This window comes from Lynx rufus, unplaced genomic scaffold (assembly GCF_022079265.1).
Source record: "Lynx rufus isolate CCGP_SWC_20201006 ecotype Redwood Valley unplaced genomic scaffold, mLynRuf1.p SCAF_1, whole genome shotgun sequence".
NCBI classification, from domain to species: domain Eukaryota; kingdom Metazoa; phylum Chordata; class Mammalia; order Carnivora; family Felidae; genus Lynx; species Lynx rufus.
Genome location: NW_025814823.1, coordinates 118,775,960 through 118,788,733, shown reverse-complemented (window position 1 = coordinate 118,788,733; position 12,774 = coordinate 118,775,960). Strand labels below are relative to the sequence as shown.

At 40.8% G+C, this 12,774-nt stretch overlaps 1 protein-coding gene across 2 annotated transcripts in view; it reads right to left on the bottom strand.

Moving 5' to 3' along the window:
* Nucleotides 1-12,774, bottom strand: part of ARHGAP26 (Rho GTPase activating protein 26) — a 427,668-nt gene that overhangs the window by 164,799 nt on the left and 250,095 nt on the right. For both annotated transcript variants that reach the window (XM_047086326.1, XM_047086334.1), the window contains exons 13-14: nt 12,358-12,423; nt 7,715-7,789 (exon numbers count right to left, since the gene is read on the bottom strand). In XM_047086326.1, the coding sequence (XP_046942282.1) occupies nt 7,715-7,789; nt 12,358-12,423 (141 nt within the window). The remainder of the gene's footprint in view (nt 1-7,714; nt 7,790-12,357; nt 12,424-12,774) is intronic.

Here is a 12,774-nt window from a genome sequence, read left to right as displayed (position 1 = left end):
CTTTTAAAGAGCTTAAGTTTTTTATTTGGCTGTAGTTTATACGTTTTTTCTTTTATGTTTCCAGTTTTTTGTATTCTATTTATGAAATCTTTTCTAAACCAAGGTCACCAAAATTTTCTGTTTTCTTCTACAAGTTTTGTAGTTTTAGCTCTTAGAGTTAGGAATATGATCCATTTTGAGTTAATTTTTATATATAGTCTAAGACAAAGATTTAATTTATTTTTCTCCCATATGGATTTTCTCCCACCAGTACCATTCGCTGAAATGACTATCCTTTCCCCACTGAATTATCTTGATGCCTTTATCAAACATCAACTGAGCGGGGTGCCTGGGTGGCTCAGCTGGTTTAAGCATCCGACTTCAGCTCAGGTCATGATCTCACACAGTCCTCGAGTTCAAGCCCGCCATCAGGTTCTGTGTTGACAGCTCAGAGCCTGGAGCCTGCTTTAGATTCTGTGTCTCCCTCTCTCTCTGCCCTCCCCCCCAAATAAAAAACATTAAAAAAATCAAGCTTCCTTTAATTAAAAACAAAAACAAAAACGATCAATTGACCCTATATGTGTGGGTCCTATTTCTAGATGCTCTTGTCTGTTCCACTGATTTTTCTGTCATTCCTTAGGAAATACCACGGATCTTACTCTGCTTGTACAAATGTTAGTTGTATTTTCTTCACTGTCTTTAAAATCTTCTCGAGCCTCTCACATTCTTCATCTCCACAACATCTTTAAGGAAGTTTATAAACATATACTATCCACTATGTAAATCTGACTTCATTTATCCTATAGGTAATTCTTTCCAGACTAGATTTAATATGTACCAACGTGATAAGTAAATTTGTATTTTCTGATTACATAAGTCATACATCTTAATAACTTTCATATTTTTTGTATGTTTTTATATCTAGCGCCTAAGAATCCAGAGTATCCAGGGGTGCCCAGGTGGCTCAGTTGATTAAGCGCCCGACTTCGGCTCAGGTCATGATCTCACGGTTCGTGACTTCAGGCCCTGAGTCTGGCTCTGTTGCTGACAGCTCAGAGCCTGGAGCCTGCTTCAGATTCTGTGTCTCCCTGTCTCTCTGCCCCTCCCCAGCTCACACTCTGTCTTGCTCTCTCTCAAAAATAAAATACACGTTAAAAAAAAAAAAATTAAAAAAAAAAAAAAAAGAATCCAGAGTATCCACACCCACTGCTATAGTAAGATCCAAAAGCTCTTACCGTGATAGATCCCTGTCTTTTGAGAACCTGCTTGCAGCATTCCAATAAGCACAAGTGATGGTGGGATGGGCAGAGAGGAAGGTGGGCTTGCATCTGGGCTCTCTGTTACCCGAGAACTCAGGATTGTGGTTAATACCAATCAATCCTTCATCCTAACAGTCTACAATGTCCCAGTCCTGCACCATCTGTCTTGTTCTCCTTTACTGATGGGTAAAACTGGAATGCATTGCATGGCTCTGCTGCTTCCGTGAGTCTACAGTCTTCAAAGTCTGGGGCTGTTTCCAATCATTAGTAGGCAAGCCTTCAGATCTCAGAAGTTGTCATGAAGAATGACATAAAGAATCCTATTTAGGATTTCTTCTGAAAGAAGTCTTTTCTCGTTTTATTTATGCTACTCTGTACAAGGACATGGGAAATGAAGGGCACAGAAAAAAGAATGTCTGTCTAGACATTCAAGATCTCAGAGGAGTAAGAAAGGACAGCTCATGGTGGGGATCAGAAATCTGTGGGTGACGCATGCTATTGTAATTTGGTGCTTTAAACCTTTGCAGTTTAACACCTTCCAGGTGTTCTCTGTAGCACTAACCTTGCTTTAGACATTAGTTAAAAAGGAAAAAAGTACAGAATGAGGAAAAAAAACCCCACATCAACACAGAATTTGAATTCCTTCACCACCATGGTGAAATACTAATCAAGATGCACAAAAAAAGGGAAATGAAGTTTCAACAGCACAATTAGGTTCACAGTCAACATTCTGCCTGTCACCAGAGGAATATCCACTAGGCAGAACTCAGTGAAGTCCTGAGGAAAATCGACTTGCAGGAACGACATGATAGGCAATGGCCCTCCACACAGATATGGGGTACAACTTTGAGAATTTTTGCTGACATATAAAGAATCAGGAGAAAAACAGACTTCAGAAAGATTAAAAATAATTAAGATAAGCTTTTTCTTTAAAGATTGATAATTGCAGGATAATGAACAAAAAAACAATTTATTTTCCTTTGGAAAAATATGTGTAAAAACTCCTTCATCAGACCCCAAAATGTATAAAGGACTGACTATATGGTAATACGTAAAAGTAGTAGAGGGGGGAAGAATTTTCTCATTATACGATTATTGGTCAATCAGGTAAGTATTTGAGAAATGGAGAGTTTCCATTTTACATAAATATATTCTTGATGGGTTTAAAGAAAACAAAAAAGTTTTGTAATCCTAGAATGGAGATCTTTTAAGGCAAAATTCATCTAGAAAAAGGACTAATTTCATAAAAGACTGGACTTTGGTAAAAATTTAAAATATTCCTAAAAATAAAACCACAAGTGCCATGAATAAAGTTCAAGATAAATGACAATCTGAGAAAAAAATACTGGTGACATAGCCTCCATATCTAGAAAGTTCTTACCATCACAAGATGGATGCACCAATAGAAAAGCAGGCTAAGAACACAAAACAGGCAATTCAATAGAAAAGAAATATAAATCTGCAGGAAACACAGGGGAAGGCCCAACTTCACCCAGAATTACAGAAATGCCAAGTTAAATAAAAAAGAGATACACTAAAATTGTATTTATAATTTACATTCAAAAAAAGTAATACGAGTACGGCAAGGACGTGAGGTACGTGGAGGTGCAGTCTGCCGTCTGCTGAGAGCAAATTCGGGAATATCAGTTAAGGGCCTTGAAAACATGTACATACCCTGACCCAGCAGTTCAACATCTTTAAATCCTAGGGAAATCATTCAACATGCATATGTAAGTTAAAAATAAAAACAGCCAACATTTATTTACTAACATGCAGAGGCTCTCAACTCAGCAACCCATATGCATCTTTTGTGTAATCCTCACGTTATTGCAGAGGCAGGAGTTATCATTATAGATGATGAGAAACAAGAGTCGACAGGTTTAAATAATTTATGTAAAGTCAAATGAATAAGTAGTCCAACTGCAACTTGTCTAACTCTGAGATACATGCTCTTAACCTCTGCATCCTCAATGGGGATGTTGACCTGAGTTTCTAGAATGATGAAAAATTGCAGTCAGCCTTTGTATCCAAGAATTGGAGGCTGATTAAAAAGTTGCATCTAGGGGCGCCTGGGTGGCTCAGTCGGTTGAGTGTCCGACTTTGGTTCAGGTCATGATCTCACAGTTCATGAGTTCGAGCCCCGCATTGGGCTCTGTGCTGAGAGTTCAGAACCTGGAGCCTGCTTTGGATTCTGTGTCTCCCTCTCTCTCTGTTCCTCCCCTGCTCACATGATGTCTCTTCTCTCTCTCTCTCTCTCTCTCTCTCTCTCTCTCAAAAATAAAGATTTAAAAAAAAAAAAGGTGCATCTAGAGGTGCCTGGGTGGTTCAGTTGGTTAAGCGTCCAACTCTCGGTTTTGGCTCAGGTCATGATCTCACAGTTCGTAGGTTCCAGCCCCGCTTTGGGCTCTGTGATGACATTGTGGGACCTGCTTGGGATTTTCTTTCTCTTTCTCTCTATCCCTCCCCTGTCGTCACTCACTCTCTCCATCTCTCTCAAAATAAATCAACACACTTAAAAAAAAGTTGGATCTACACAATACATGCTACCCCCCCCCTCAGAAATCATACTCTAGAAGAACTTGAATAACATCAGAAAAGAGACTGTAGTGTTACATGGAAAAAGCCTATTAAAAAGCAATATACATGCACAGTGTGATTCCAACTTTATCAACATTTTGTATTATAGAATATACTTTAAAGGTATGATAAAATGGTCAATGAAGTTCTGATCTGCAAGATTTTTATTTTCTTCGTTCTACTTTTTGTATCTCTCCAAATTTGCTATAATCACCACTCAATTTTTAATGAGAAAAAATTATTTAAAATTAATACAGAAACATACAGGAAGAGAAACTAGACATGTGATCAACAAGCACAGAGCTGATTTGTATTTAAAAATGTTGAGCTAAAATTTGGAAAAATTTGTCTTAACATTCAGGGGAGAGGGGAAAACAAAAGTTCACACATGGAAGAGACTATTTCTAGGACCTGTGAGTATCCCTTAGACCTTTTCACTCTTCACAGACTAAGGACCCCCACTGCTGGGAGAACGTGATCAAGAGTAGCTCTGGTAGGACACTAGCACCGGGCTATACCACACATACTACAAGAAATTCCAACAAGCTCTCTTAAGGAATCCTCATCAAGAGTAATAAAAAGTTCTCAAAGCACTGGCTCTTAAGATCCCTCTTCCAACCTCAAGCCCCTCAGCGTACCAGGAGTACATAAACTCAAAGTGATCAAAACAATTCTGTTTTTCCTTATTTCTAATCCATGCTGTCAATAATAAAAACTCACTGCTGCACTAGTGAGAGACCTTAAAAATACTCCATATCTTACACATTGCCTGGCACCTAATAGGGGCATCCAATCAATACTGAGGAAAGCAGTAGTAAAATGAGTGGTTTGCACTCTGCCCTGCCATCTCACGGAGAGGTTTGGCAGTGTAGGAGCCTTATTTATTTCACACTCTTGGCTAATCCAGCTTAGTACCCGTACCAAGAATGGATGATGAGGATAGCATGTTCACAAAACGGAAGGCAGACAGGGCTCTGCCTTTAGGTCTGGAGTCTCCCTGGTCTAAAAGGTGGTTCCTCACTTCCAAGATCCAAACTGGTCACCTTCACTGGTACTGAGAACCACTGACACCATTCTCCGCTTGTGATGAGATCGTGTATTAGGGTCATGTCTCAGCTCTGGTTGAGCCTCAGTTTGAATTCTACTCTATGTCTAATGTGCTCCTGGCAGGGGCAGCTGGCCTTGTGACTTTCAGCTGCTGGTTATTATTTTTTCATGACATTTCTCAGATGCTCATGATTATTTTGTCTGTCCCTAGGAAAACTGAGGAAGAGAACAGGACAAATATCTTGTTTGAGACTCACTAAGAGAAGTGAGAAAAACAAGATCCTTTCATACCTCTCTTTGCTTAGCACAAGCGAGCTAAAGTGGTTCTTTTTTCTAACAAACCCATCTAAAATGTCATATTTCTTCTCACTAGTGTCACCTTACATAATAATCTGTCATCTATGAAATCTCTCTGCCCCATATCCAGTTAGTTACAAAGTCCTGCTGATTCTCTCTTTTCATTTGAGCCTTTTTTTCCTAACTTCAGAGCAGCTACTTGGTTCATCCCTGATAGGCTATGTGAGGCTTAATTATTTCCACTGTTTTCTTCCTCCATGCTTTTCCATGGTCAAATATATGCTCCCCATTGCAGCCAGCAGTCCCCTCTTAAAAATACAATCTGATCTTGTTAAACCTGTAATGGACATACTTTTAATGTTATCTACCCAGCAGCCATTATTTCAGGAAAGCACTCCTGCATCAATCTATTAACTATCCTGCTTGGTCCACGGGCTTCTACTGTCTAACCCCCTCCCTACTCCACCTCTGGGCCACACTCCCCCAACATCACCAGAGAGAGGCACAGGATCCAGGCCATCTGGATCCATCTGCTGTAAGTCATGTGACTGCCCTGAAATTGAGAAATGAATCATGCCCCATGCTGACCAACCAAAGTCCTCAATGAACTGTCAAGAAAGATACTCTGTTTCAGTGATAGAAGATTCAAAAACTGCTGAGACTGGACTACGTGGGACATTCCCACAGACAACATAGCTGATACCAAGACAAGCAGAGATCAGAGATAACGAGAAGCCAGAATAAAGGAATGGAAAAGGCCAACAAAGGTTAAGATGTCACTGGAGCTACCAGATCCTGCTATGCTTCTGCCATCTTGGACTTAGCAACTGTCAAATGATCAATCAGTAATTAAATTTACGGGCAGTCAACCCAGGGAAACAAATTTATATTCACATTTAAAACCTGTGCACAACTGTTTACAGTAGCTTTATTCCTAACTTCTCCACACTGGAAACAACTCAGATGTCCCTCAATAGGTGCACGGTTAAACACACTGGGTACATTTCTACAGTGGAATACTACTCAGCAATAAAAAAACCAAGTATTGATCCAATAACTTGAAATTATCTCAAGGGTATTATGCTGAATAATAATAAAAAAAAAGCCAATCCCCAAAGATTACATATGAATCCACTGAGATAATCGTGAAATAACAAAATTAAAGAAATGAAAAATAGATTCTCAGGTGCTAGGGGCTAGGGAAAGCAGTGAGGTGTGACAGGTGAGGCAGATGGGTGTGGCCATAAAAGGACATCACAAGGGATCCTTGAGGTGAGGACACTGTTCCACATCTTGACTATATAATATCCTGGTTGTGATCTCCTACTAGAGGGTAATAAGACGTTACTACTGGGGGACAGTGGTTAAAGGTACACATCTCTCTACTGCATACAAATGTAAAATTATCTCAAAATAAAAAGTTTAGTTTATTAAAAAACTATCCCCACTGCAAATATGAACCAAGAACCAGATTCTCAGTGGCAGGGCACCTCACCAATAATCATAATTTCAAGTAAAAGATCTCACTGTACCTAGCAACACAACAGGGTTCTGCCAACAAGAGGCAAGGAGCTCTCTAGAAAAAGAGATAGAGAAGAGTGATTCTAGTCAACATGAGAGAGGAGATTTCCTTACATATGAAAACTATTTTCAGAAGCTGGAAAAAACAAAACAAAACAAAACAAAACAAAACAAAAAAACAAGACAGACAAATCCTGGCAAGAGAAGGGTCCCTGCCCAGACACTGAGCAGGGACCCTAAGTGATAGCCCATCTCTGCAAGTGCATGGCTGGGCTTCCATGGGGATGAGTAATAGCCACTGATCTGTGAAATCTGATCTGTTTGCCATTTAAATCCATGTGACTCACTGAAGCTGGCTGCATTCACATCTAAAAATAAAGGAAATCTGCAGCCTAAGCAAATTGGCTCATGGGCTCATGGGGTTTTGATTCAAACACTACACATTTGAAGATAGTGGTTTTGTATTTTATACCAGCCAGCTGTAAGGGAGGTTTCGCTGTTCAAATGACAAGAGTCTACGTTAAAATCTAGATGCAAAGATGATCCAGGAATTATCTCCTTATATACATGTTATGTGGCAGTCACGTGACACCTTCTTGGCAACAGGCAACATGAGATCTGAGGTCCTCTGCAGGCTAGAAGGATGCCCTTCCTTGGGCATTGGGTGTGCCCCACTAAATGCCTGCCTCCAAAAAGGACAGGGGGAGTCATGAGCTATTAAAGACACAGTAGGGTGTGGTGGTCACATGAGTGACTGAGCACCACTTGGACTGGCAGTGGCTGAGTCTATAAACAGAGGGTGTGGTGCCTTGGACCTGCCATTTTTTTGTTCTGTCCAGTCCCACTAAGTACCTCTTCCACTAATGCCGACATCCCTAACAACTGGTGAGTGGGGCAGCTGATTTCTGGGCATTCCCTCCCGGACACCCAATTCCTTCCCAAGAGGCTGTTCATACCTACACAACTAGTGACTTTTCAAAGGTGCCCCCTCAACCTCACTGGGACCTGCCTCGCACAGCCACTGTTGCACTCACCCATCAGGACACTCAGTAGCTTCTGGACTCTGGAATTGACCCCCACGATTCGATAGAGCCCTTGCTCATTGATCCCTGAGGAAAGAAACAGTGATGATTTAATTAGAAGCACGTCAGAACACAAGTCAAGCCAACCCAGCCAGATGCACTTTTTTTCATTTTCTCAGTCCTTCTAAAAGCCGCTCTAATTAAAGTCCCCTGTCCCTCAGCTCTGCTCTTAGCGAAGGAGTGGGATTTGGTGCAGCTGTCTAGGATTTCACGGGTGTGCCGCACACTTCAGCCCTTGTGTTAGTTCAGTTCAGTCAACAGAGGGCAAAGAGACCTTCCTCTTCTCTTACCAAACACAGCATCTGAAGAGTTTTGAAAGATGCAAAATATATACTTTTAAAGGTTACACTTAGCTGGTTTTTCAATTTAAAAAGCCAAAACTGACATGACAGAAATTTTATACTGTAGAAAAGAATAAAAGCTTTACAATCTATTCTCAAATACAGAATAAGAATACAGAAGTGTGGGTGCATCTTTAACTTTGGACAATGTTCACCAGGACTGAGAAATTAGAAAATCAGATCATTTGCCATGTAAACATCATTTGTGAACAAAAAGGTGAATCACCTTCATTCAACCCAAGTAAATGTGCAACTCAACTAGTAGGGGATTACCTCCAAACACCTAAAGAACGAAAAACTAGCCCATCTGAGTGCTTTGTTCATTTATGTGCAAGGATTAGATCACTACTGTACCATTTACAAAAGGGGACCATTTAAACCAAGTGACTGGAAATGATTTTTCTGTTACCCCTAGGCCCATCATACCTGACACCTCCAACCTAACTGGTCTCCTGCTTCCCATCTTATTCTCCTGAGGTCCATTTTCCAACCAGTAGCCAAAATGGACTTCTTAAAGTATGCACCAGTTCAAACCCTCTCTTTCCTTAAGATCTTCCAATGGCCTCCCACTGCATTTAGACCACAAGCAAAACTTACTGCGGCCCACAAGGCCCTGCAGGATTAAGCTGAGGCCCACCTTTGCATCATCAACCATCTTTACTCTGCTGCAGCCACACTGGCCTTCCTCTTTCTCCAATGCATCAAGCCTGTGCCCCCATATCACAGCCTCTGCTCAGGGGCTTCCTGTGGAACATGCTTCTCCCAGATCTCATCATTCAGGTATCCGCTGAACTGCAACCTGTTCAACCTAAGGCATCCCATGACCAACATTAAGCCCAGTCCCCTCCCATTCTTTCTTTGTAGCAAGTAATAATATCTGAAATCATCATTTTTATTTACTTTCTTGTTTGTCTTTCTCCCAACCACCACAATATAAACTCTATGTACAGTGATTCTGTCTTCTTCACCATTATCTCCCCAGTACCTAGATCTCTATATGATACATGACAGAATGAATAAAACACTGTGTCATACTCCCTCAGGGCCACTACTTTCTTGGAAGAAATTTGGGAAAAGGTTGACTCTCCAATGTCTCTAACAAGGTCTATGTAGAATTAATGAAAAAAAAGAAGTGGTCTAGAATGACAGGATTTCATAGCTAAAAGGGGCCTATAAAAGCATGTACATCAGCCTGCGCGGCTCAGGGACTAGCCTGGTCTAAAACTAAGGGATGGGCCTCAAACTACTTAATGGCAGAACCATTATTCAGTAACGCAGCGGCTTAAAGGGCTTGTTCTTTCTCAAGGGTCTCTACTTCTTCTGTCCTTGACCTTTCCTAGAACTGGATATAGCACTGTCTCCCGCTGGACAATGATTAACGAACCCCACAAAGTGTGGGAGGTCTGTTCAACTCTGGTCACCACAAATAATGTGTGTACATACATGCATTCCAGTAGCAAAATAACCACTTCCTTCAAATATTTATCTTAAAATGGCATTTAACTCACATTGTCCTCTTTTCCTTTTTGTGTCAAATGAAAACTTTCTTACAAGTTAAAACACATCATTTTCATTTTAGAGGAGAAGGGGACAAAGAGGCAGAGGTGAGGACACCAAACCACTGGTGACCTTGTTCTTCCTCTGTAACTTATTGTGCGTATTTTCTGGTTTTACATCATAAAAAGTTGACCCCCTGAGATACGGGCTTGCATTTATCATACAGGCTCTGCAAAGGGGTTTAAATGATTATGTTTCCCTATTGCTGGTTTGGCTGCTGATAACTGAGACAAACACGTAGCCTACCTCGGGCAAGTGTGTGAATTTCACAGTGGAGGGGAGGGGATTTTTGTTTTGACCTTAGTTTTGGCTCCATTTTATGCCTCTACCTTTATCAACCCTGTACCTCTTATTCCTCCTCATTCTTTTCTTCTAAAATGAAAATTAATATACCTACAGAAAAATTACCTTAGTAATAGATACTTTAAAAATTTAGAAACTGCAGTTAAGGCACGTAGATAAATCAAGGGATGATACTAAGAACAGCAGAGAGACCACTGACAAGTCAAGGATGCCTGTGCATATATGCAACTCCCCAGCCCCTGCCATCCCCAGAGTGGATTCATGCTGTACAGGCTGTTTTATAGCTTTGGTTTTTCATTTAATATATAATAATGAAAACCTTGCATGTCAATAAATATATTTCTACTGCAGTTACAGTGATTCACAGCTTTTTACCGCATGGATGTACTACTGTTGATTTAACCAATTTTTGAAACATTTGGCCAGTTTCTGATTTTTCCCGTTACCACCACAGTGTAAACGTCTTTATGGCTCAACCTGCCCATGTCCTTATTTCCTCCAGATCAATTCCCAGAAATCTCACCTACTGTTACTTTATATTCTCTGACTGTATTTTACTTATCTTCACAAGCTGCCTTAACTCTTCATTAGAAGAGCAGAAATACGCATTTCATAGCAGAAATACGCATTTATAAAATCTCAGCATACATTAAAATAACTACTTTGGAAAGAACGCTTTCTGACTGGGTAGGAGGAGAGGTTCCTACAGTTAAGTTTTTTTTTTTTCCCCTCCCCTTCTACTCAGTGCCTCATAGACTTTATAAAGATACTTATAGTTCTTAACTAGTCAGAGTTATAGATCGTGCTTTAAAAGATAAAACTTCTTTTAATCAAATAAAAAAGACTGGTGGGTTCTGAGGCTGTGGAATAGTAAGATTCACATCTTTGACAATGGTTCATATCAAATTCACAGGAAAGACAGTCATCAGCTTTTCTCAGAGGTACAACAGACCAGAGCAGTCAAAGCTCCAAACTGCTGGAACTGAGAAATCGCCTTTGTGGCAACATCTGAGGCGGTGGTGGAGACCATTGGGATGAATCAGTTTCCCTAATCGCAAAGTTCTGTTCTGCTTCTACAGACCCAGGTTAGGTCCATGTGCTACAGACAGGGCCTGACTACAGCACTGCTGCGGGAAACCAGGGGCCTGACTCCTTCTGCCTACCTGCAGAGTCGCCAGGGACTAGCTTCCCAAAGCACGGTTATTAACCAGTTGTCCAAAGACCCTGGGGGTACACTAGAGAATTCCAGGTGTCAATGAACTTAGATAGGAAAACCATTACACCTTTACTTTCATGAGCCTATAATTGAAATTAAACATTTCCTTCCATAATAAGACACAAATCACAGCGTTAGCAATACCTGAGTCTTGGCCAGAAATCAGGTATTTTCATAACACATTGAGACTGCTATAGCCATCTTGAAATATCACTACAAGTGACCTTCGATCACCATGGGTTTGAAATGCAAAGGTCTACTTACATGTGGACTTTTTTCGATAAATTCAGTATAGTACTATACATATATTTTACAATTTCCTTAACACTTTCTTTTCTCTAGGTTACTCTATTATAGTATTACAGTGTATAATACATATAACATAAAAAATACATGTTAACTGATTGTTTATCTTATAGGTAAGGCTTTCCAGTCAACAGAAGGCTGTTAATAGGTGTTTGGGGGAAGTCGAAAGTTATATGCAGATTTTTGACTGTCTGGCAGGGGGTGGGAGGTCAGCACCCCTAACTCCAGCATTATTCAAGGATCAATTGTATTTCTGAATTATGCCAATTATGACACCCACCACTATTACTTGTTATTTAAAGTGGTAAGAAAGAAGTATATGTATTATTAAATCACAAAAATGTTTTTCAATATTTTAACTGAATTCCAGCAACTAGATTCCTTATTATCTCATGTCTTTGACACATGTGCATTGAAAACACTCTTGTATCAGCCAAAGAGGCTGATGACAGCAAATGGGTCGAAGGCCTCTGCTTCAGAGCAACACGACTCGTGGAAACACACCAACAATGGCACTTGGAGAGTTACTGAGTCACTTAAAATCAGGAAACAGGGGGGCGCCTGGGTGGCGCAGTCGGTTAAGCGTCCGACTTCAGCCAGGTCACGATCTCGCGGTCCGTGAGTTCGAGCCCCGCGTCGGGCTCTGGGCTGATGGCTCAGAGCCTGGAGCCTGTTTCCCATTCTGTGTCTCCCTCTCTCTCTGGCCCTCCCCCGTTCATGCTCTGTCTCTCTCTCTGTCCCAAAAATAAATAAACGTTGAAAAAAAAAAAATTTTAAAAAAAAAAAAAAATCAGGAAACAGGTAGCAGGTCTGACGCCTCACCAGATGCATGACCTTCACCAAGAACAATGCCATGTGATGAACAACTTTACCTCTGGTTTCCACAGCGTGGATGCATTTCCTGATGATGCTGAAGCCAATGCTGTCCAACTGTGCAGCTGGAAGAGGAAGAAAGGGGCAGTCAGGTTGTTGGTCATGCATAAACCATCCTCGGACAAGGCCTGACAGACCCAGGATCAATCAGTCCCATGGTTTGGCCACATACAAGAATGATTAAAAAAAATTTGCTGGCATCCACTGAGAATTTACTGTATACCAGGTACAGTTCTTTTATTTATTTTAGTTTATTTATTTTGAGAGAGAACAAGCAGGGGAAGGACAGAGAGAGGGAGAGAGGGCGGGGGAGGGAGAGAAAGAGAGAGAAAGAGAGAGAAAGAGAGAGAGAGAGAGAGAGAGAGAGAGAGAGAGAATATCCCACATTGCCAGTGCAGAGCCCCAGGTGGGACTCC